General features: G+C 35.6%; 1 protein-coding gene and 1 long non-coding RNA gene across 3 annotated transcripts; one reads left to right on the forward strand and one right to left on the reverse strand.

Moving 5' to 3' along the window:
- Positions 1-230: 230 nt before the first annotated feature.
- On the reverse strand, positions 231-22,446 carry LOC127847996 (DNA methyltransferase 1-associated protein 1-like). 2 transcript variants are annotated; one of them, XM_052380264.1, is made up of 13 exons: positions 22,339-22,446; positions 21,277-21,400; positions 20,495-20,586; positions 18,793-18,807; positions 15,200-15,395; positions 13,199-13,417; positions 10,468-10,575; positions 8,688-8,882; positions 5,295-5,366; positions 4,511-4,583; positions 3,935-4,089; positions 3,085-3,195; positions 231-708 (listed from the first exon to the last, which is right to left on the reverse strand). In XM_052380264.1, exons 2-13 carry the CDS (start codon positions 21,370-21,372, stop codon positions 640-642), a joined length of 1,401 nt encoding a protein of 466 aa, XP_052236224.1. In that variant the 5' UTR covers positions 21,373-21,400; positions 22,339-22,446; the 3' UTR covers positions 231-639. The 2 variants fall into 2 exon arrangements, with proteins under 2 accessions (XP_052236224.1, XP_052236225.1); XM_052380265.1 differs by lacking the exon at positions 18,793-18,807.
- A 1,244-nt stretch (positions 22,447-23,690) lies between these two features.
- On the forward strand, positions 23,691-26,510 carry LOC127848003 (uncharacterized). The gene is made up of 3 exons (XR_008034266.1): positions 23,691-24,327; positions 24,899-25,036; positions 25,414-26,510. It is a non-coding gene; the product is annotated as an uncharacterized LOC127848003 (long non-coding RNA).
- Positions 26,511-26,802: the final 292 nt, after the last annotated feature.

The raw sequence follows: 26,802 nt of genomic DNA on the forward strand, positions 1-26,802 counted from the left end.
AATGCTGACTGACAAATAAAGGCTTAGCCCGGCATTAAAACGTGTTTGTTTAAAAAAAAAAAATGCTTTCAAGTTACTCACAATATGTTGGTAAAAGATATATAAAGCTCCATCATTATATGACATTTTGAACTTATTGACAGGAGACCATTTTTTAATTTTAAATACGAATTCATAACCAGTAAAAACTTCTGCAGATGCTTATAACATAGAGACAATAACTAGAATGATTACAGACACTTAACATTTATTTGAACACATGTTTTTTCAAAGCATATGTCATTATATGCAGACATGATCCCATCCATAACTACAAACATTTTGTAAAAATACAAAATGAAAGTTGTCTCAAATGTGTCCCATCTCACAGCTCAAAAGTATCATTTTCACATGATTGAAAATTATGACCAATTTGATTGTGGCTTACTTAGCACGTAAGAGTTCCAAAGAATACCGTCATATGCAAATGCCACCTCTTGTATTCCCTTCCCATATCTAGGCATGGGTACAGGAAACAAACTTCTGTCAAGTGAAAGTCACAATTTCTACTGCTGTTGAGAAATCCAGCCACTAATAAGGTCTGGTATCTTGCACTTGTTCTTCAGTTTTGCTAGTCTTATATTGCACACTGCAGCATTTTCAAACTCTGTTCTTCATCTTCTTCAGTAAATGGGCTGTTGTGGACTCTAAAGCAGCCTTTCGTTTTCTCTGAAAATTATACATTAAATAAATGTTGACTTTTATTATTTTAAGCTCTGAACACGTGAGCAGAGTTCCATGAAAACTGGGCTTATTACATTTGCTTCAAGTTTTGTCCTAGATAAGCCTGCGCAGTCAGTGGAGGCTTATCAGGGACAACACTTTCCACTTAACCCTTTGCATGCTGGGAAATTTGTCGTCTGCTTTAATGTCCTCTGCTGAATTTCTAAAATTAGCATTTTCTTCGATTTTTTTCAAAGAATACTATCAGAATAGCAAACAGTTTGGATCCTGATGAGACGCCACATTCTGTGGCGTCTCATCTGGATCCAAACTGTTTGCAAAGACCTTTAAAATTCGGTTTTTCGCACTGAAAGGGTTAAACTGGACATTTACTGAGAAGCTTCCTTTGACTGAACAATTCCATAAGACAGAAAGTGTCATCCCTGGTTAGCCTGATACAGCACAGGCTTATATGGGACGACATTTTATGTACATGGATGATCAAGCCCACTTTTATGCACATGGATGATCAAGCCCTGTTTTATGCACATGGATGATCAAGCCCACTTTTATGCACATGGATGATCAAGCCCTGTTTTATGCACATGGATGATCAAGCCCTGTTTTATGCACATGGATGATCAAGCCCTGTTTTATGCACATGGATGATCAAGCCCAGTTTTATGCACATGGATGATCAAGCCCTGTTTTATGCACATGGATGATTAAGCCTTGTTTTATGCACATGGATGATTAAGCCCTGTTTTATGCACATGGATGATCAAGCCCTGTTTTATGCACATGGATGATTAAGCCCAGTTTTCACAGACCGCGGCTCATATTACAAGTTCAATATGATTATCAAATCAGAGTTTCCAATGGGAATGACCACAAAACTCCAACCCACTCTAAATGCCTCTAAACAGAAAACATTTGTTATGAACTATCTATGTCCAATCAATGGAGCATAGGTGGTCACTTTGAACATTTATCATGTTGGCAATATTTAGATATATCAGAAAATGGCCGTGAAGTGGATAGTGAAGTGGTTGGTACATGCTCTTTTCACCAACACGACCAGAAACAGAGTCAATCCCAGCTCACGGACGCATGTAACCTTGGTTGTTGGTCACCACACCGGATAGCTAGGGTATCCTCCAGGTATTGCAGTTTTTCCCACCCCGCACAAGACCACACCCTAATTGAATATCTTTCAGTAAAACTTTATGCAAATTGCAGCTATTATTTAACACTTTTCCAAACTTCTAGTAAGGTGTTCAAGTACGAATACTTGGGCACACTCCGGGTCCAACCATTTGGCAGCTTCAGGGGTGGAAGCACCTCAAAAACTTTGAAATTCTCACATGTAACAACACAAATCAATTGTTAATATTTAATGTGAAATCCTCAATTTTCTCTCTATCATTTTACTAGGCCTACCCCTTTGTAGTACTTCCACTATATGCCAAGTTATCCTGGTCACAGCACCAGAATGTCTTTGCAAGAATTGGAAGTACTCTATAATGCATACCCCAAATAAGATACAGTGATGTTGTCACGTTTTTCAATCAAACGTAATGTTATATAGTTTCATGTACACACCTGTAAAAACACTAATGCTATACATCCCAGGATCCAGTTACTAAAAACATTAACAGCCAATTAAGACAACCCTCTGCTAACTTCATACCCAAATACAATTAATTTGAAATGCATATTATTATCAAACATATATAAATTATTTTTAGCTTACAAATTTGTTCACAATTCACACATATATTAAAGTCTATACAGTTAACCCTTTCCCACTTAGAAGCAAAAAGAATATGGCTATGTGCAAACAGCATAAAACCAGAACAGCCTGCGAGTGACTTGCACTCTGTTCAGGTTTTATGCTGTTTGCTGCTCATTAGTATCTTAGGGTTGTAAATGATGCCTTCAAAATTTTATTCTAGTAATAAAAGTCTTTCATTAAAATTAATTTTCAAGTGGACTACAAAGGCATGAAAATATGTATCTAAGTGGCAAAGGGTGAAGTCACATAAATAACCTGATTTAATAAAATTAACCACTGTCAGCTTAACTTGCTGTAAAGTTTTGAGCAACTAGACCCAGGCCACTTACATTTGGGGTCAGTGAACTGACAACATCTAAAATATCTCAACTTCTACTTACATTTGAGGTCAGTGACCCGACAACATCTATGTTATCTCTTTTATACTTACATTTGGGGTCAGTGACCCGACAACATCTATAAAATCACTAGTTCTACTACTTACATTTGGGGGTCATTGACCCGACAACATCTAAAATATATTGACTTCTACTTACATTTAGGGTCAGTGACTCAACAACATCTATAATATCTCAACTTCTACTTACATTTGGTGTCAGTGACCCGACAACATCTATGTTATCTCTACTGCTGTCATCATCTCTCTGTCCAATGTCCACCAGGGGGTCTGGGGTCTCTGGTAATGGAACATCAGGCGTCTGCAATAGGAAACATAAAATGGTGTTTTTTAACCTTCCAATTTTATTTTGGAACATCTTGATCAATATGAATCTACTCCTATTCTCTTGATTATTTAAAGGAATCAAAATATGTGATTTGATTGGATAGAAAAAAACCCACATAAACTCTGTCAACATCATCAGCAGAAAATCCATGTCATGCTAAATAAAATGCCAAAAAAACAAGAGATGTGTTTGTCAGAAACACAATGCCCTCTTTTGCGCCACTTTTATTTATTCATTTATTTCTTTTGGCAGGTACAGATAATTATCTCCCTTTAAAGCTTATTACTTCCCTTGGATTTGATTTTTTGACCTTTGACTTTGAAGGATGACCTTGACCTTTCACCACTCAAAATGTGCAGCTCCATGAGATACACATGCATGCCAAGTATCAAGTTTCTGTCTACAATATTGCAAACGTTATCGCAAAACTTTAACCAAGGTTAAAGTTTGTGACACACACAGTGAATGACAGACAGACAGACAGGCCAAAAACAATGTACCCCCGATCTTTCGATCCGGGGGCATAAAAATCCCATGTGACCTATGTAAAATAAAATACACCTGTATGTCATGTATGTAAAATTAGGAAAGACCAAACAAACAAACCATTCAAAAGCAGTTCCCCTGTCCATGTATGACAAATTATAAACAAACAATTTTTAAAATCGCCACTTTCCATGTCCATGTACAAAAAATCAAACATTGCAGTCACCTTGCCAGGATTGAGTACTTCATACTGATGTTTAAGAGTCTCCAGTTCGTAGTCACACGTGGCCAGGGCCAGTTTTAGCTCATACAGCAACACGATGTCCTGTCGTAACTCGTTGAAGTGCCCAGTAATCTCATCCGTTGGCATAGGGTTGTACTCTATAAAAAAGAACCCACTCTTTAAAGACCAATTGGAACACCAATGAATTCCTTTTAGACATCGTACCACCCGTAGCTTTTTTGTTAGTTCTATGATGTCTTAATCTTAAAAGTTTACAGTCTTAAGTCAGGTTTGTAATTATAATTTGAAACATACCATATTCTTATAAACATGGAAAGTGATTTGGACAAGAGTTTAATAGGATCTAAATAAGTACAAACAATCACCTTTTCTTTAAAATAAGCCCTAATCTTTTTATAAATTTGAAATAATTTATAAGAAAGGCAATGAGTTAATAATAAAAAGTTTTTATCCACGTAAGTTTCATACACTGAAACACTAGGTATTCCATTTAACAGCTTTTATTCCTCCAGTTCTATCAGCTGTTAGTCATATAATTCTATCTGATGTTAGTCATACCTATTCCCATTTCTTCCAACACTTGTTCAATAGCCTTGGTTTTCTTCTGACCAATTGTTGCTGGTAATTTCATCTACAAACACACACATTGATGGTTACTGTATATAGTGTATTTAAGTAATATGCATGAGTATGCGTTTTTATATTTTCCTATATATTTTGCAATGCGTTTACAAAATGTTGCTTTCACTTTCCACTTTTATGGAGCTTTTCTTAAAAAGAAGGTCTCCTAAACAAAAATCTAGTGTAGGCCAAAAGTTTTGCCCAGATAAGCCTGTGCTGTTAACACAGGCTAATCTGGGACAACACTTTATGCACATGCATTTAGCCCAGTTTTTCCAGAGTTAATGCATGGGCGTAAAGTGTTGTCCCAGATTAGCCTGTGCAGTCATGCATTATATTATATGGGTAATATAAATGTCAAATCATTCTTTAATTGGTTTGGACATGAAAACAAATAGAAAATATTAACATTTCAGGTATGATTCAGTAACAGTTGATAATAAATTTGTGTGAAAGATGCCTGTAATCTTCCACTAACAAGATAAAAGGAATGGCTATATGCAACCAGCATAAAACCAGAACAGCCTGCAGTAACTAAATGACTCTCAGCCTGTTCAGGTTGTATGCTGTTTGCTGATCATAAGTATCTTAGGGTTGGAAATTAAGCCTTTAAAACTTGACTCTATTAAGAAAAGTCTGTAATTTTAATTGATTTTCTTACTGTCTACGAGGATGTCAAAATGAATATCTGAGGATTAAAGAGTTAAGAGAACTTTTTCACCTTCTGACTTCTTACATATGCCCCTGGCTGTTTGAAATCTGGAAACTTTATGCCAGTAGTCTCTGGTGTTAGCTGTGAAAGAAAAATAAGAGTTACAACTACGACTAATATAAATTTAAATGGCAATTCACTCAACTCCACAATGAAACGCTTTGTCTATGTTTTATACCATTATAATAAAAAATATATATACATACAAATAAAGCAAAACGTGATGCTTAATGTTTTCCATAAATATAATTTATCTATTCAATAAAATAATTTTTTCTGTAAATATGCTACTTTTGGAAATTACATTGTAAAAAAAATAATGAAAAGATGCAAAAAAAAAACTTAAGCAAGATAAAGGCTTGAACATGTTTTGAAGTATAAAGACATAATCTTGTATTAAAAATTCATTATAAACAAGAGCTGTCACCATAGGATGACTTATGCCCCCTATAAACGCTTGATAGAAGTTATGAGCATTTTTCGAAACCTAAACACAGATTTCGAAACCTAAACGCGGACCCTAAGTTCAAGGTCAAGGTCACAGGGGTCAAAATTTGTGTGCGTATGGAAAGGCCTTGTCTGTATACACATGCATACCAAATATGAAGGTTATATCTGAAGGGACATAGAAGTTATGAGCATTTTTCAAAACCTAAACGCAGATTTCGAAACCTAAACGCGGACCCTAAGTTCAAGGTCAAGGTCACAGGGGTAAATGTTTTGTGCGTATGGAAAGGCCTTGTCCATATACACATGCATACCAAATATGAAGGTTATATCTCAAGGGACATAGAAGTTATGAGCATTTTTCGAAACCTAAACGCAGATTTCGAAACCTAAACGCGGACCCTTAGTTCAAGGTCAAGGTCACAGGGGTAAAATTTTTGTGCGTATGGAAAGGCCTTGTACATATACACATGCATACCAAATATGAAGGTTATATCTCAAGGGACACAGAAGCTATGAGCATTTTTCGAAACCTTAACGCAAAGTGTGACGGAAAGACAGACAGACGGACAGTCCGATCACTATATGCCGCCTTTTCTTCGAAAAGGGGGCATAAAAAGTTCACCACAACATTATTCTTCTTAAGTGAGCTAAAAACATCAACACTAAGCCATCTTAAATTATCACAATATATATCTACATGTTACACAATGAATGATATACAAGTTTGACATCCATCAGAGAGATGCATATCTAGAAAACCTAAAAATGGTCTACATGTTGCTGTTTTCTTTCCCAAACACAAATTGTTATAAACAAGTATGCAACATATAAAAGCAATATGTCAAAGGATATAGGAAATATTTGGGGTAGTACGCAAACTTTAACATAGATTTATCAATAATATGCATATTCTAAGTATAAAAGGGGCAATAATTATGACAAAATGCTTGATAGATTTGTCTGCTCTTGTTTATAGGTTGGGGTGATGTTGGTAAAAAAGTATGCAAAATATGAAAGCAATATGTCAAGGGACAATGAAAATAAATGGGGAAGTATGAAAACGTTAACATTTGCACGCTAACAGAAACGGCACGGAAACGGAACGCCGACATGAGTAGGATAGCTTCACTATATATATTTCATATATAATACTCGAGCTAAAAAGACCATTGAAATCCAAAACTCACAAAGCCAAAGGCACCATTTGCAACCAATTGAGGAAATTAATAACAAACAAGGGCTGTTTGTAAAACATGCATGCCCCCCATATGGGCTCTTTGTTGTAGTGGCAGCCATTGTGTGAATACTTTTTTTGTCACTGTGACCTTGACCTTTGACCTAGTGACCTGAAAATCAAAAGGGGTCATCTGCGAGTCACGATCAATGTACCTATGAAGTGTCATGATCCTAGGCAAAAGCATTCTTGAGTTATCATCCGAAAATCATTTTACTATTTCGGGTCACCGTGACCTTGACCTTAAACCATTTTACTATTTCGGGTCACCGTGACCTTGACCTTTGACCTAGTGACCTCAAAATCAATAGGGGTCATCTGCGAGTCATGATCAATCTACCCATGAAGTTTCATGATCCTAGGCGTATGCGTTCTTGAGTTATCATCCGGAAACCATTTTACTATTTCGGGTCACCGTGACCTTGACCTTTGACCTAGTGACCTCAAAATCAATAGGGGTCATCTGCGAGTCATGATCAATCTACCCATGAAGTTTCATGATCCTAGGTGTATGCGTTCTTGAGTTATCATCCGGAAACCATTTTACTATTTCAGGTCACCGTGACCTTGACCTTTGACCTAGTGACCTCAAAATCAATAGGGGTCATCTGCGAGTCATGATCAATCTACCCATGAAGTTTCATGATCCTAGGCGTATGCGTTCTTGAGTTATCATCCGGAAACCATTTTACTATTTCAGGTCACCGTGACCTTGACCTTTGACCTAGTGACCTCAAAATCAAAAGGGGTCATCTGCAAGTCATGATCAATGTACCTATGAAGTTTCATGATCCTAGCCCCAAGCGTTCTTGAGTTATCATCCGGAAACCACCTGGTGGACGGACTGACCGACAGACCGACCGACCGACATGTGCAAAGCAATATTCCCCCTCTTCTTTGAAGGGGGGCATAATAAACACAAAGTGTGATGGAAAGATGGACAGACAGACGGACAGTCCGAGCACTATATGCCCACCTTCGGGGGCATAAAAAAAGAGCTGTCACCATAGGATGACATATGCCACATATAAACGCTTTGATAGAAGTTATGAGAATTTATCGAAACCTAAACGCAGATTTCGAAACCTAAACGCGGACCCTAAGTTCAAGGTGAAGGTCACGAGTAATATTTTTTTGTGCGTATGGAAAGGCCTCAGCACACCAAATATGAAGGTTATATCTCAAGGGACATAGAAGTTATGAGCATTTTTCGAAACTTAAATGCAGATTTCGAAACCTAAACGCGGACCCTAAGTTCAAGGTCAAGGTCACAGGGGTGAACATTTTTGTGCGTATGGAAAGGCCTCATCCATATACACATGCATACCAAATATGAAGGTTATATCTCAAGGGACATAGTAGTTATAAGCATTTTTCGAAACTTAAACGCAGATTTCGAAACCTAAACGCGGACTCTTAGTTCAAGATCAAGGTCACAGGGGTGAAAATTTGTGTGTATGTAAAGGCCTTGTCCGTATACACATGCATTCCAAATATGAAGGTTATATCTCAAGGGACATAGAAGTTATGAGCATTTTTCGAAACCTAAACGCAAAGTGTGACAGAAAGACAGACGGACAGACAGACGGACGGACAGACAGACGGACAGACAGTCCGATCACTATATGCCCCCTTTTCTTTGAAAGGGGGCATTAAAAGCAGTTCTCTAAAGAAACTGATTTTAACACATCCTGAAGTAAGTCATAAAAATATCTTACTGCTGTTGTTTCCTTGTGCAATTTCTGAGTCTGTGGGAACTTTTTGCTTGCTTTTTTCTTGTCTGATTTCCGACTGTCAATGTTGCTGTCTGCCGCAGTGATCAGTTTCTGTAGATCCTGAGTTTTCTTCTCTCTCTCCTTCTTTCTTAGCTCGATCTTCTTCAGCTCTTCTATTAACTTCTCCTCTTCTTCCACCTGAAGTAATAAACACGGTGCTCCAGCTAGGATTCGAAAAGGGCAGAGTGCTGATTTGTTAAAAAGATACTTAAGCAAGGGCAGTAATATTATCCCTGTGGCATATTTTTAATAAAGTATGTGTTTCATTATTATATGTTTCATATATATAACATGTATTTATATTTTGAACACTATTTCTAAAATTAATGAAAACTAGTTCCACTGAGATAATTAAATAAATTTATTGAATTGAAAATACGTTTTTTCCATATAATAATGTTATCTTAGACACCAGTTTTAGTTTAAGACAGAAAGAGTACCAAACAATTTGAGCCATGCTCTGGGAAAATGGGGCTTAATGCATGTGCCTAAAGTATCAGACAACACTGGAGCTTAATGCATGTGCCTAAAGTATCGGACAACACTGGAGCTTAATGCATGTGCCTAAAGTATCAGACAACACTTTCTGCAATTTTTCATACCAACAAATCCAGCAAAGCGGGAAATATGTGTCCCTGATTACCCTGTACAGACTTCACTGGCTAAACTGGGATGAAGCTTAACACACATGCATTAAGCCCCGTTTTCTCAGAGTGAGGATCATTTCATAGTTTTGCTCTTAAATTCTGATATTGTGCATAACCAGATTACAAAATTGTACACAAAAATATTAATTGGCCAAGATTTATATCACCTGTACATAGAAAAATTCTTAATTAATCAGCCATTAACATATTTTTGGAGCATCTTATACAAAATGTGCTACTTGAATGTACTTATCATATCTCATAACAACTTTTATATTAAATCAAAACTCAATGCATTTTAGGCCTGTATATATAATATCTTGCCATGCATTTATATATCAGAAAAATCGGATTGCGTGGACAACCTTTGCAAGATAAGTGAGATTGTATCAGATAACGTGGAAAACCTTTGCAAGATAAATGATATTGTATCAGATAACATGGAAAACCTTTGCAAGATAAGTGAGATTGTATCAGATTACATGGAAAACCTTTGCAAGATCAGTGAGATTCTATCAGATAACATGGAAAACCTTGCAAGATAAGTGAGATTGTATCAGATAACATGGAAAACCTTTGCAAGATAAGTGAGATTGTATCAGATAACATGGAAAACCTTGCAAGATAAGTGAGATTGTATCAGATAACATGGAAAACCTTTGCAAGATAAGTGGGATTGTATCAGATAACATGGAAAACCTTTGCAAGATAAGTGAGATTGTATCAGATTACATGGAAAACTTTGCAAGATAAGTGAGATTGTATCAGATAACATGGAAAACCTTTGCAAGATAAGTGGGATTGTATCAGATTACATGGAAAACTTTGCAAGATAAGTGAGATTGTATCAGATAACATGGAAAACCTTTGCAAGATAAGTGGGATTGTATCAGATAACATGGAAAACCTTTGCAAGTGAAGTGAGATTTATCAGATTACATGGAAAACCTTGCAAGATAAGTGAGATTGTATCAGATAACATGGAAAACCTTTGCAGGATAAGTGAGATTGTATCAGATAACATGGAGAACTTTTGTACGATATGTGAGATTCTGTGTAACACTTTTCATCCATACCTGTTCAGTAGTTCTTTCAAACAATTTGATGAGTTGAGATTTCCGCTTCCTCTCGTGCTCCGCGTCATACGCTCGGATCTTTGGTTCAGCCCCATGCGGAGCCCGCACCTAAATTAAGCAGACATGCATGAATGGAGTGGAATATCTGGGATAAAAAATGGCAGGCTGTCCCTGTAAGGTGACATGATGTAGCCCTGGGGTAGAGGATATGGTATCTGCCTCGTAACCAGGAGGTCATGAGGTCATCCCAACTGTGGGGGAGTTCTTCAGATCTCCCCAAAACACACCAAGTACTGGTTCTACCCAGGATACAGTCTCCTGAGTCCTTCAGTAAAATTTTGGCTTTCCATGCTAATTAAGCTCAAATAAAATTCATTTAAACTAAAGTGACATGGGAAAAGTCATTGTCTTTTTGATTTAACATATCTTAAGAAAATAAGATCACCACTTCAATAAAAAAATACAGTTCAAAGTTAAAATGTTTCAAATCAGAAATATATAAACACAGGCAATCAAAACTTAAACCTTCAGAAGATTGTAAACATTTTAGTTCAATAAAAGAGTGAGATATAATTCTTGGGCATTACATATAGTGTTTTAAATTCCTCAGACACCATAAAATCTAACACGATAGACAGTAAATGAACTTAGAGACAAGCTGATTTCGGTTTACCCTAAACAAATTGTGCATGTGATCCACATTAACCTTTGTGTAAACATGTTTTATTTGTCTCATCAAGACAACAGATATGCACAGCCCAGAACATATCAAAGCCAGAACAATACAGTGCACACTAAATACCTTAACAAACTTGTTGTGTCTCTTTCATATTGTAAGAAATGGTGCAAATAGAACATCTTGATCATTTTGTTACAGCTATTGAAACAAGAGGGCCTGAAAGGCCAAAAGTCGCTCACCTGAGATAACAAGATATTATTGGGACAAATCTTCTGACCAAGTTTCATGAAGATCAGAAAATAAATGTGGCCTTTCAAGTGTTAACAAGGTTTTACTATAGCCATATAAGGAAAAATGCCCTGTTTCCTGGCAGTCATGTTTTTCAACCAACCGGCATCATTTTTTAACTCGTCCAATACATTATAGGGATGAATCTTCTGACCAAGTTTCCTGAAGATCGGACAGTAAATGTGGACTCTAGAGTGTTAACACGATTTTACTATAGCCGTATAAGGAAAAATGCCCCGCCCCTTGGAAGCCATGTTTTTCAAGCAAACATGATTATTTTTGAACTCATCCAAGATATCATTGAGACCAATCTCCTGACCAAATTTCATGAAGATTGGACAATAAATGTGGCCTCTAGAGTGTTAGCAAGGTTTTACTAAAGCCATATAAAGCCATATAAGGAAAAATGCCCCGCCTCTGGTGGCCATGTTTTTAAAGCAACCAAAACCATTTTCGAACTAATCCAAGATATCATGGGGAAAAATCTTCTGACCAAGTTTCATGATGATCAGAAAATAAATGTGACCTCTAGAGTGTTAACAAGGTTTTACTAAAGCCATATAAGGAAAAAAGCCGCGCCCCCGTGGTGGCCATGTTTTTCAACCAACCGGCATTATTTTTGAACTCATCCTAGATATTATTGGGATGAACCTTCTGACCGAGTTTCATGAAGATTGGGCTATAAATGTGGCCTCTAGAGTGTTAACAAGATTTTACAATAGCCATATTTAGCCATATAAGGAAAAATGCCCCGCCCCTTGGCAGCCATGTTTTTCAAGCAAAGGTTACCATTTTCAAACTCATCCAACATATATTTGGGACAAATCTTCTGAGCAAGTTTCATGAAGATCGGAAAATAAATGTGGCCTCTAGAGTGTTAAAAACGTTTTACTATAGCCAAATAAGGAAAAATGCCCCGCCCCCTGGCGGCCATGTTTTTCAACCAACCGGCATCATTTTGAACTCGTCCAAGATATTATTGGAATGAATCTTCTGACCAAGTTTCATAAAGATTAGACAATAAATGTGGCCTCTAGAGTGTTAACAAGATTTTACTATAGCCATATAAAGCCATATAAGGGAAAATGCCCTGCCCCTTGGCAGTCATGTTTTTCAAGCAAACGTAACCATTTTCAAACTCATCCAAGATATCATTGAGATCAATCTTCTGACCACATTTCATGAAGATTGGACAATAAATGTGGCCTCTAGAGAGTTAACAAGACAAATGTTTACGGCTCATGACGCAGGACGGACAAAAAGCGATCACAAAAGCTCAAAACAGTCCTTGGCTAGCTTCTTAAAGATTCTGTCATGCCAAGTTAGCCCTTTCCCTCTCAGAAGCAAAGTGAAAATGGCTATGTGCAAACAGCATAAAGCCAGAACAGCCTGCAAGTAACTCACAGTCTGTTCAGGTTTTATGCTGTTTGCTGCTCATCAGTATGTATCTAAGGGTTGGAAATAAAGCTTTTAAAACTTGAATCTTGTAAGAAAGGTCTTTAATTAAATTTTACTTTATAAGAGACTACAAACACGTCAAAATACGTATCTAAGTGGTAAACGGTTAAATACGTATCTCAGTGGTAAAGGGCTAATACCTTGACTAGCATTGTTACAGCTATGAGTACAAAAACGTAAAAAATTGATAGTGTTCCCATGCAAGCATTAATATTGGAATCAGACATACAAATAAACATTCACAAATTAGAAATTTGTGATAAGTAGGTTATTGCGCACACAAAAAATAGTCGATATAGCTAAAACCTTGACGAGCTTGTTACAGATGTTGTAGTATCTCTCCTTCAGATCCTCCACACTGCGGCTGGAGAACTTGTCACGGTCCCAGCGGTCGTACATGACAACAAAACGAAGCGAAAACCGCTTGCACAGCTCAAACAGGTGGTCGGTTTCCTGCCTGGACCAGTTGTCGTCATGGAGATGCTGCTGGTACTCCAGATCCGAGTAGACTGGCACCTCAGGTTGCTATGAAACAAAACATGGCAAGATGATTATAGACTATAGATGATAGACTGGTACCTTCGGTTGCTTCAAGTAAAATATGAAGTAGACTGGCACATCAGGTTGCTATGAAACTAAGTATATTGAGATGATGATAGATGAACGTCTGTGTAATGGTGGTTAGTTAACCCTTTACCCCTTGAATATGCACTTTGACGCGTATTAAGACCCTTAGAAAATCAAATTAAATGGAAGGCCTTTCTTAGTAGAATCAAGTTTTTAGGGCTTCAATTCCAGCGCTACAACACTTATGAGCAGAAAACAGCATAAAACATGAACAGACTGCAAGTTTCTCGCAGGCTGTTATGGTTTTATGATGGTTGCATAACGGTATAGCCATTTTAGATTTGCTTCTGGACTGGAAAGGGTTGACACTTCTGGGGCAGAAATTGGTTTCTTTTTTCCAGCTTTTGAATGAAAATAAATGTGTCAAGAAAGCAAAATGGAAAAATCAGGTTTCTTACAATCTCTTATGTTACAATAACCTGCTAACAGTACTGTGTAAGAGATAGAAATACCAAAATTAATACTCTTAAATTTTACAATACTGTAAAACCATTTAATTTCGTGTGGTACGAATTTTCGTGCATTTCGTTGGTCTGCTGAACCACGAATTCAAGTACCAACGATTATTTATACATTTTTAATCCGAAATCGGTCATTTCCGAATGTCATTTCTGACATTTTCTTTTGTTGTCGGTTATCCGAGATATTTATTTTTTTAAATAGTTACTTCACTTTAGTTGGTCGCATTACACTATATCTTGACTAATTAAAATATTTCTTGATACATGTTTGGGTAATAATACTTTTTTAATCAAGCACGGTATTTAAACTGTACATCAACGAGTGTTCTCTTTTACATGACGTCGTCAAATAAACAGTTTGCACATTTATCACATATGTCAATTAGTGCCAATTCAAGTTAAAAGAGACATAACGGATTCACACGTGTATTTTGGGGACCTTAATACTCAATTGTTTCTATTGGAGGACCGATTGCGCTGAGAATTACAAATGTTGTCAAAACAACATTGATGGCAATTAGCAAGCGGGGACCCACAAGTGCGCCGCTTTATCGCTCTTATTGACAATTATCGGCAACACTTTCATGCTTCAGTGCACATTAACATCAAGTCTTGCTGTAAACACAGAGTAGCAGATTATGCTTCGTAATTATTCTAGTTGTTTTAATAAAAGTTTAATTATTACGACGGTCAGTCTTCCCCGAAATTTTGAAATCCACGAAATTACGTATCAACAAATTAGTTGTTTTTATTTGAAATCCACGAAATTACGTGTCAACGAATTAGTTGTTTTTTATTAAACCACAAAATTTCATACCGAGGAAATTCTATAGGTTTACAGTAACAATTTTAAATCAAAATATTGTCAGTTATCAGGGCTATTGCGGAAGATTAGACATTTTTTTCATTATTTGCATTTGTTTCTTGTTTGGAAAACTGTGCTTAATGCATGTGTGTAACGTGTCGTCCCACTTAAGCCTGTGAATTCCGCACAGGTTAATCAGAGATAAAACTTTCGATTGACGTCCTTCAAATGAAAACTTCCATATAGGTGGAGAGTGACTGCACAGGCTAATCAGAGATGACAATAAAAGCAGTAGCATTAAGCCTACATTTATCTTTTATCATCCAGATGACTTTGACATTGAGCCTATATTGACTTCTAATCTACGCATTGTATTTGACCTACATATTCTAGCCAAGTCTCGTTAAACCATACCTTGTTGAACCTGGCGAATGGATAGTCCTTCCCCTCATCTGCCACTCGCCGCCAGTGGTGGAATATCGCGCCATCCTTGCGCGCCGGGTTTGTGAACGGCATCCACTTCCATGGGCGCACCTTGCTGCTGCCGATCTTTGCCTTCATCTGCTTGTAGCCCTGATTGGTGTCCGTGGGGATCAGGGGCGGGGCATCCCTGTCAATCAGGGGAGGTAAGCGTGTGTGTAGTCAAAGGGATGTAAGTGTGTGTGTAGTCAAACAAGGTAAACATATACCAAGAATATTCTTGATTATTTAGCACAACTCGGAAAAAAAGAGATTTGGGTATTCACTAAGCTGAGGATTGAAAATGTCAGAGAGCTCACAAACAACCTCAAATCTCACAAACATTCCCAAGTCTCATCTGTAAGAATATTCAAATATTCATTCTAAAACTCAAGATTGAGTTGCACACAAAACTCAATAAATCTTTCATAAACACCAAATTGAGCAGTATAGTCAAGTTCATCTTTAAAATTGAAAAAAACACTCAAAGTTGAGTCAGAAAATTGACTTAACCCTTTCCCACTGAGAAACAAAGTAAAAATTGCTATGTGCAAACAGCATAAAACCAAAACAGCCTGCGAGCAACCTGCAGACTGCTCAGGTTTTATGCTGTTTGCTGTTCATCAGTATCTAAGGGTTGGAAATGAAGCCTTTAAAACTTAAATCTAGGAATAAAGGTCCTTAATTACATTTAACTTTCTAAGGGAATACAAAAATATGAATCTAAGCGGTAAAGGGTCAAGTATGTTCGTGATACTAGACTATGGTATGCACTTCAGGGCTTTATTTCCTGTCATAAAATAAGTCTTTTAAAGGTTTAATACGTCATGCAACCAAACCCCCTAAAATTATGCAGATTAGCCCTAAACTGATATAACCACTGAATTCTGAATTCCACTGTTACAATATTGTTTTCACCAAAGTTGTCACTTATGCTAAAAGTGACAGGTCTTCATAAGTAAAAAAAGATATGTGTTTGTCAGAAACACTATGTCCCCTTTTGCGCCGCTTTGAAGCTATATATTTGACCTTTGACCTTGAAAGATGACCTTGACTTTTCACCACTCAAAATGTGCAGCTCCATGCGATACACATGCATGCCAAAATATCAAGTTGCTATCTTCAATATTGCAAAAGTTATTGCAAATGTTAAAGTTGGGGCAAACAAACAAACACACAAACAAACAAACCAACAGACAGGGCAAAACAATAAAAAAAAATGTGTTTGTCTGAAACACTATGTCCCCTTCTGCGCTGCTTTGATTTTATTTTTTTTTTACCTTTGACCTTGAAGGATGACCTTGACGTTTCACCACTCAAAATGTGCAGCTCCATGAGAAACACATGCATGCCAAATATCAAGTTGGTATCTTCAATATTGCCAAAGTATTCATAAAATGAGCGATTTTGGCCACATATACTTGACCTCTGACCTTGAAGGATGACCTTGACCTTTCACCACTCAAAATGTGTAGCTCCATGAGATACACATGCATGCAAAATATCAAGTTGCTATCTTGAACATTGAAAAAGTTATTGCAAATGTTAAAGTTGGAGCAAACAGACCAACGTACAGACCAACAGACAGGGCAAAAACAATATGTCCCCCACTATAGTGGGTGGGGGACATAAAAAAATCCCTGCACTTATGAGCAAATTTTCTTAAAAGGTGATTGAATTACTGATTTTGCATAAATATAAAAGGATGAAAAGTAAGAGAGAAGTTTTAATTAGAGATTTAAGAATGAAAGAAGAAAAAGCTGACATACATACGTTATTGTTTAAATTTCAAATATTATACATATTCGGTTTATCATGTCATGATAATACTAAGCTTTAAGTGTGATGATAACCATCTAATTTTGTACAATAAATTATGAATCTCATGCGTACAAACTCTTTATACATTTGATATCAACAATCCAACAACACAATATGACGATCAAGTATGCGGTAATACCCATGCTGTTAAAAGCGGCAACCATGAGCTCCATGATGACCCTGCATGGCTCCCATTTTAATGTTATGTCTTGCAAAAAGTGACATGTGAGGTAAAATGGGGAGCAACTAAACACAAAACAAACTTGACAAACGATGGCAACTTTTGTAATTAATGCAAGCAAAAGAATGTCATAAAAAAAATCAATGTTGACTAATTATTCTGACCCTCAATGTACACCACATACAGAAACCTCTTGAAACATTTAATAAAATTAACACTTTTAGTAACACTAAACAAGATTGTTAAAAGATTAACTATAAAAGGATGCAGAATAAAAACAGAACAAAAAGCGTCCTCTAAGATGATAACGTAAGAAAGACATTAGCTGATTTATTGATTGGCAACTTTAAAATTAGCATCAATTTCTTTTATTGATTTTATCTTCAACCAATCTCAAGACAATTTGCAAATAAACACAATACATACTTATTTAAAACATCAACTAATGCAACATTTGTAAACCAACAGAGTGATTCATCACAAAGTTTACTTTTTAATCAATAACATGCACATAATGAAGCTTGACACCAGATTAAGGCCTGTACAGAAGAAAACAAAAAACTTCAAGATTTCATAATTCAAGTTTACTACACACAATAGGGAAAAATACTAAAACCCTGTCCAAGATAGATTTATGCTAATTATGTACAGTCCAATAAACTTGACACAGATGCCCGCACATTCAAATTTCAACCTTGACCTCAAAGTGTGACGCTGTCCTTTGTGGGAAACGGCTGTTTTATGTGTCTTAAGATGGTATAGATTTGCTTTTAAGCAAATTATTTAAAACATCCATCAATATATGACAAAGTTATGGCTGAGACAGGAATGTTCAAGATTATAAATGTCAAAATTTGACCTTTGACCACCAAGTTCAACCTTGACCTTTGAGGTAGGGAGACTGATGATACACATGACCAATTTTCTTATGATTGTTAACATTTGAGCCAAATTATTTTTAAAATCCATCATCAAAATTATATATCAAAGTTATGGCTGAAACAGGAATTTTTAAACCAAAATGTGAAAGTTCACACAAATGGACTTCTATATTCGCCTTCTTTGAAAGGGAGCATAATTCTATGTCCTGGAAATGAAATGCTGTTTTCATAAATCACAACCAACATAAAACGACGTCAATACACGAGGATAGCGTGATGAATCCTCTTGTAAGCAAACTAAACTCAAGATAGCTGCACACTATGGATGTACATTGTATACAGGCAGCACAGCCCAAGTGAAACAAAGAGATTTCACAACTAGCAGAGTGTAGACAAAAAAGTCAGACAGGACTTGCCGCATGTATTTCTCCGAAATATGCCCATACAATTACTTAGCACCAAGTATCTAAGTTAAAACACTTGGAGTCATTTTTTTTTAATTTTGTTGCTGTCAATTTTCAGATAAATATTAATAAGATACACAAATTTCGTGCATTAAATATCATATTTATCATCTCTCATACCTGATGGAGAGTGAAATACAAAATAGTTTTCACTTGAGCCGTACTGTACTACAAACTGAGGGAACTTGTTCTGCTACTTACTTGTTGCATGGAAACCTTGAGAATGGAACATGAGCATGATACAAATGAAATGGACATCTATACTAGGAACTAAATGGCACATAGCTATGAAGATTGTTTAAACAAGTAGGTTCATACGGTAACAATTATTTGAGCGCTGAGTGACAAGCTAGCGTATCTACTTTAAATATCTGTACCAGATAAAATAGCTTTCTGCTCAATTCTCAAATTCTGCTTATCTGTCAAATTATTCTCAAGCCTAGAATTATGCTCAACTCTTGACCAATATAGAAAATGTTTTCCAGATGCAATTAGTCAGATTATTATTAAAAACCGTATCGAGAATGAACATGATGAGAACAGGTAAAAAACTTCAGGTTAAGAAGAAAGGTTGGGTTATCAATTATTTATTTAAGGGTGATAAATACAAATTCAGTTGAGAAGTCATAGAAGTCATATAGATACATTTTATAACACAACATATAAGTGGCTTTATTTCCATTCACATAAATTGAAAATAACACTTTAAAAGATCATTAACCAATGAAAACTCTAGCATCAATATAAACATGAAATATTGCATATGTGGTTTAAATACTAGCATCATATGTTATCAAGAACAAATATGGACATTATAAAAATATACTTCTTTTCAAGTGTTTATGTCATGACAAGTCCAATTAAATCCATTTAACTACAGAAATTAATATAACTTGTCAATTCATTGTTAAAAACCACAAACAACTTGCTTAATGTTTCAAAAATGTGCTGAACTAATTGTATACCTGCGTTTTACTTAAAGGGGCCTTTTCATGTAATGAAGTTTGTCATAAAATGCTTTATATTGATAAATGTAAACATGGGATCTAAAAAGATCCAGTAAAAAATCAAGAAAAAATAAAAAAAATAACCCTAAACAGGGCTCAAACCACTGAGCCCTGGAGTCCTGGAGTAAAAAGACTCCCACTTAGACCACTCAGCCATCGGTGCTCATACAATGAAGGGTGTATTTTATATTTTCATATAAGCAATCCTGGTAGTTTCACACAATATAATGACAACAACAGAACTCTCCAAATTATTCAGTCGTTTCATGTTGCAACGCTTTAAAATTTTCAGGTTTTTTAATCGTCAAAAGATGCATATAATGGCTATTTTAGAGCATGGTAAATGTTCAGTATTACTGCTTCCTCACAAATATCACAACTAAAACGAAAATTTGAGAATCTGAAACAATTTTTTAAAATTGTGTCAGTTTACCAAAACGTGAAATGGCCCCTTTAACAATAATGCTAATTTCACACCGAAGAAACTCACTGCAAACATTACACAGATTAATAACTTAATAGCAACTTTATTTACAAAAATGTAAATACATGTACAACAGATTATGTTTTCATAAAGATAACTACATTAAAATATGAACTACAAATTACACTCTATACAAATTATTGACATTTGAACCACATTCTGGTAAAACTGGGCTTAAGGCATATGCCTAAAGTGTCAACCCTTATAAGCCTGTGCAGTCCGCACAGACTAATCAGGGACAACACTTTTTGCTTATTATATAATTTCTCATAAAAACAAAAATCCACTTTAGACAGAGAGTGTTCTCCCTGACAAGCCAGTGTGGACTGCACAGGCTAATCTGGGACGAGGCTTTATGCAAATGCGTTTAGCCAAGTTATCTCAGACTGAGGCTCGTTTATGGCTGACAAACCTGTTATCAGTCCATAGCAGCCCCCACAACTCTCTGTGCATGCCTTCAGGCTTTTTAAACGTATTTGCATCTGATTTCCTTGCGAGCTTTTTCTAAAATTTACAAATGCTTTGTTCACTCCATTGTACAACATACATGTATAACATATATTTTCATCTTTCAATAAGAGAAAATATGTTATTGTATGCAAACTAGCTTGAAATTTGTCACTCTAAAATGGGAACAGTCAAATATAACTAAATGCAAATATCAAATTGCTGTTTCTCCACTTTGGTCAAAATTAATATTTTTATATAAATAAATTAGCCGTCACAAACTCTTAAATACAGTTTCATCTAAAAATAGATGAAAAAGTCATAGTCGACAGTGTATGGTTCCATTTGTTGATTGTTCAGTTAGTAAATATTTAAATATGTACTCACACAGACAACTAGTGTCACTTAATGCCTTTAGTTGACACAAATCTTACATAAACATACAATATCCTCGATTGATTATGATTGTCTTTGCTAAAGCAGGCCTAGTATTTGGACCACAAAGGGAAATTAAGTGAAGTATGCAATTTCAAGCAAAATGAAACAAACATATTCATTTTATTTTTATTTATGAATTTCAGTGATACAAATGAACACAAGACAGCAAGCCCTGCACTGGTACAATTTGATCAAGACCTACTCAGATTCTTGGTTTTATACAGAATTTACTGTGAAATTTACTTAGTCTCAAGTAATAATATAAGAATTTGGAGTTGCTAGTTCAAACTGCTGATTTCAATGAGTGACCTTTTTATCACTGTTCATCAATGCATCTTTGGTGATGAACTCTTTCTCTGGTCCCCTGTCCAGCTCTAGGATATCGTGTACATCCATGCCACTCATTTCAGATAGATTTAGGAACTGAGCTCAACTGAAAAAAGAAATAAAACACTGAAAATATTTGACTTTGTACAAAAAAGTTAACTGCCATTCTAATCAAACACGATAATTTTCATTTTGTAAAAATGTATGAATCCTGCCTTGCAGCCAAGTTGTCCATATGTGAAATTGTGTAGCAATTTAAAAAGTATTACACACCCTTTTGACCTATGATCTAAATATGGACAGGGTTTTCCTTCCCTTAAAACTTTCTAACAAACATTATAACTAATGATTTTAGGGTTAATATCATCCCATTTCTTCAAAGGCAGTGGCTAGCCGTACGGCCCTGTACGACTAGCCAATAGGTTAGCCGTACAGCCGAGTACAACTAGCCTGTATTGGCTAGTCGTATGGCTTTGTACGTATAGCCTTTCCGATGGTTATTGTCTAGCTAGTATGACTAGCCACTGTCTTCTTCAAATGGCGAAAAATTATCTAAATTTCTTAAAACTTCAATTTTAGTAAATAGATTTGCAGTCAACTAATGTTGTTTCTAGTTAATGTGTTGTTGTTGCTGTTGTGTATTGTTTTTCTATAAAATAATTCCCAAAACAAGTGTGAGGTTTTGTTACTAAAAAAACATTTGTGTCAGCGTCTAATCTGTAAATATTTTTTTAGATTTTTCAAAAGAAAAATAATACTAAGACCAGAATTGGTACCCAAAACAGATTAATCTAAATGTAATGTTATATTCTGTCAATATTTGATAAAATTGCTTTATGCATCAGTTTGTTTAAGTGACAGAGTAGGACATGGAGTAAAAATGTTTATATCCGCAATTGTCTTATTCCGAAAATGATTACACTTTTACAGTGTATTGAAACTTTTAAAAGAAGAATCTATCCACTTTTGTGGATATATAATGCGTGAGCGGTTACTCCAAACTACAGAAAATACCGTATGTTAACAGACAGAAACAAAACTCACCCTTAAAATTCAGTAAAAATCGTTTGATAGTTTCCTATTTGTGGGCCCCCTATTTGTGCAATTTGATCAGAGTCATTAACGCGCTTATCGACGTTTGTCGTGACACCTGGAATCATACAAAAAACTTTGCATACGTAATTTAGGCGCTCGATAAACTGACTATTTCAAAGTTGCAAAGTATATTTTGTACCTTATGTTTCCCATTTAAATCGTCATTTTATTAATACATCGAACAAGAGTTGGTGTAAGCTGGGGAGCAAATGATCGTGTTATTAAGAAACGGTACACATGCATCGTCGTTGAGTTAAATTATTGCTAAGTTTTATTAAAGTAAAGCTATATGTCCCCTTACTATAGACAACTATTAAACAATGCATATTGCCATTCTTCACACTTTTTATCTAGTTAAAATAATGCATTTATAAACATCTTCAAAACAAGAATAAATTTTTATAATGACTTCAAAAATATGTTTGATTGTGTACGGTTCCAGTTTGCTGCGTACTATTGTTTTTTTTTAATGCGCCCCACGGAGCGTATATCTCTTCTAGAGTCCGTGTGCGCCCACTTCTAAAAAAAAAATTAAACAGTAATAAAACAATAATCGATTTACATCTTTCCACGTGCCGGCGAAGTGTTCCGGTGGAAACTTTTTTGTTATTCTAATATATACTCACCGTTATTTACAGCCGTGACATATGACTTATGTAAACAATAAAAGTTAATTATTTTCAAAACATGTTACAATGTGTGAAAATATAATACTATTTAGCCTCTTGACGCTCCCTTAACGTCGAAAAGAAGAACAAGAGCTTTGTTACAAACAAAAAGCTGTCAAATACCGGGTTAATGCTGTCGCAGCATGAAAACCCAGCTTACCCAGCAAACATGCACATATGGGTCCCATATGGGATGTTTCTGGGCAAACCCATATGGGTAAGCCCATATGGGAGTCATTTGGGACCAATATGGGCTAGCCCATATGGGAATGCCCACAAGGGTCCCATATAGGTCCCATATTATTGCGCTATCGGGCAAATATGTAAACTTGTATTTATTTGATTAAAAACTCATTTCTTAAAACGTATGTAGGACTTACTTGATCTAAACTGCTAATATTTTACCCAAAAATAGAAAATCGATGCATAAGCAAATAATATGCGGCCCATATGGGTCCCATACGGGTCCCATATGGGAGTTATTTGGGAGCTATATGGGCTTGCCCATGTGGGAATGCCGATAAGGGTCCCATATAGGTCCCATATTATTGCGCTATCACGAAAAAGATGTAAACTAGTGTTTATTTGATTAAAAACTCATTTCTTAAAACGTATGCTGGACTAACTTGATCTAAACTGCTAATATTTTACCCAAAAATAGAAAATCAATGCATAAGCAAGTAATATGCAGTCCATATAGGTCCCATATGGGTCCCATTTGGGCCGCCCAACAAAGCACAAAATCAGCTACCGGGCTGTTTCTGGGCAAACTCATATGGGTAAGCCCAAATGGGAGTCATTTGGGACCTATATGGGTTAGCCCATATGGGAATGCCCTTAAGGGTCCCATATAGGTCCCATATTATTGCGCTATCAGGATAAAGATATAAACTTTTATTTATTTGATTAAAAACTCATTTCTTAAAACGTATGTATGACAAACTTGATCTCAACTGCTAATATTTTACCCCAAAATATAAAATCAATGCATAAGCAAATAATATGCAGCCCATATGGGTCCCATACGGGTCCCATTTGGGCCGCCCAACAAAGTACAAAATCAGCTATCGGGCGCACATTTTTTGAAAATGCTGTTTTTGATATTGCTTTGTTTTAAATAATGTATATACTATGATTAATATGTAGTTATTTTCAAGAGATAATTTTAATTTAAATAATCGCGCAGAAAAATAAAGTATTTAAATAATATGCGCATGCGCAGATGTTAATTCCGCCTCGCCTCGCATTCAAAACAAAAACACTCGAAACGGTAATTTGTTAAATTATGATATTAAACACGTAATTATATATTTCTTTTGAAATCAGATATATATGGCTGATCACGCATTATTTATTTATCTGTAACTTCAATGAATGCTTGTGTGTTTAATAATTTGAATTGCAAATTATTAGATTTCTTTATTCGCTTTGCCTTTGCCATGTATTTTCGCGACGTAAGTCGTTACGTTCGATTGTCGCCATAGATCAATCTCTTAGTTAAACTGCTTAATTCAACTTGATTCTGCCTAAAATTCAATACAAACTATTTATAGCAGACAGGCGCATGTCTGAAAAAATGGAACACTTAATTAGTAATCATGCTAATGCATGAGAATCTTACTTATCTCATACATTGATTATATTAATTTAAACGTATTACATCAAAGACGTATAATATAATGTTTTTTTATAGGTCTTTGATTACTTGCACGCAAGCCAAGGTTGTCTGCCTGTGGACAAATTTTAAGGATTATTTAAACACATATTTGCAGAATGTTAAAAAAGTCTGTGTATTAAGAAATAATTAAATTCGTAATGTTTATTGTACAAATTTATTTCAGAAAATAAAATATTCACCACCGCCTCGTTTGCCAACATCGTCTTTACAAGGAATGTCCAGCAGTGCATGACAGAGGCCGGTCACTTCCATTAAGTCCAGGCAGCTGAAGAGCCTTCCCAAAGACAGTTCATAGGACAAAGTAACTGATTTTTGTGCTTGAAACTTTAACTTAAAATTATTTCAGTTTTGGAATTACTGCTTATAAAATACCTGATAGTTAATTACATAAATAATTGATGTAAACAGATAATCCAACTTAAAAAATATAAAATACACAGTCATTTAGTGATCTATAATAATACATACTTCTACTAATAAAAGAAACAGATTGACGTTGACGGGCATATAGGTGCAAGTTGCTATAATCAGCCCTAGCTGTACAACAGCTGTTGGGACAAATCGGGCCCGCCGCCGTTATATCGGCACACATCCGATATACTTATATCTGACCCAGCTGTGATATATATTATTGTCAACATAATTTTAGGTACAGTTGTTTTTTACTCTTGTCGTCAGATGCAGTTACACAGATTTTAACGGTGTTGGAAACAATGAGAGACGAGAACAGGGAAATGAAGCGGATGCTGCAGCAGCTCTTGGCTAGGTCAGCTACTGATGACGAGCCAATGCAACTGCCAGAGAACATCATTCTTCCAATTGGAACATTTGAGCAAATGGATGAGTTTGAAGAGCATCTTGGTGATGAAGCTACGATCCATCTTTTCTAGGACTGCTGCATAGTTCAAGCTTTTTTATCAAATATATTAAGCAATGTTGTAAATGTAATTGACAGTTTTTTCTCCATTAATCCTAAACCATTCCTTTAAGGCTCATCTTCTAAGAAAGCAAACAATCTTTTTTATCTGGAAATGAAACGGTATATATTCCTTTGCAAAAGAAGAAACAGCATTCCAGTTTTTGAAGGTTTTAAAAGACATATATATATATATATATATATATATATATATATATATATATATATATATATATATATATATATATATATCATGTGCAATTACGAAAAACACTAGAATGTATGAAGATATCAAAGATAATAATATGGACTTGTTCTCGAAAAAGGATTTGCCATTTATTTCAGTTTTGGATTTTTTTGCAGGGTTTTTAATGTGTAGTTTATAAAATATTTTGTTTAGTCTTGGACTCATATCGTACATCAAATCATTTCTGTCTTCAGTTGTCAAAACACCTATATACTGTTTGATTCCAATAATGTCGCTTTAATGGAATTACCATTTGTATTCATTTGCTTCTTATGGAATGAGTGATGTATTGGACGTCATCATTGATGACGTTCATTCGAACGAATGATAAAGGGGGCTAAGTTCCGTTAAGCTGAGGCAAATCACTGCGATTTGGGTCTCTTGAAAACTGGCCGAACACGTTTGCTGAAATTTGACATGTATATGGACAAGAATGCGATCTACCTGTTGGCGTAGGCGTTATACCTGGGAAAAATCAAGTTTTCGAGTATTTTGTGTTGAAATATTTTTATGGGAAACGGCACGCGCGCATGACGTCATGAAAAGCGCTTAGGCTAGCTTCCATCTTGTTAATAAACAAAGAAACAAAGTTACGCGTTATTAATTCAATAAAAGTTAGGCGTTTAATCGATAAACAAAGACGTAATAATTGTGTTTGAATATCAATCGGAAGTACACAAGTGTGTTTTTTAATAAACATCACATAAATCAATGTGTTATTCAACGTATTGTGAATTTGTGTGCTACGAGTTGAAGAAAGGTTTACGCGGCTAGGCTTTCCGAGATAAATGTAAGTACACACTGGTATTAGAATGGTATTCTATTTATCCGATAATATCTATTACATTATTAGGGTTTAATATTTTATTATTAAATCAATAAATAAACGTGAGCAGCAAATCAA

The sequence above is a fragment of the Dreissena polymorpha genome, chromosome 10 (genome assembly GCF_020536995.1).
Source record: "Dreissena polymorpha isolate Duluth1 chromosome 10, UMN_Dpol_1.0, whole genome shotgun sequence".
Lineage (NCBI taxonomy): Eukaryota > Metazoa > Mollusca > Bivalvia > Myida > Dreissenidae > Dreissena > Dreissena polymorpha.

What these genes read in the sequence shown, in the direction of transcription:
- LOC127847996 (XM_052380264.1), bottom strand. Translation starts at nt 21,372, where the DNA reads ATGAGTGGCATGGATGTACACGATATCCTAGAGCTGGACAGGGGACCA. An exon ending in TGATGAACAGTGATAAAAAG is followed by an intron (nt 20,587 to 21,276) that starts GTCACTCATTGA and finishes TGTAAATTTTAG; the next exon opens with AAAAAGCTCGCAAGGAAATC. An exon ending in CATTCGCCAGGTTCAACAAG is followed by an intron (nt 13,418 to 15,199) that starts GTATGGTTTAAC and finishes TTTGTTTCATAG; the next exon opens with CAACCTGAGGTGCCAGTCTA.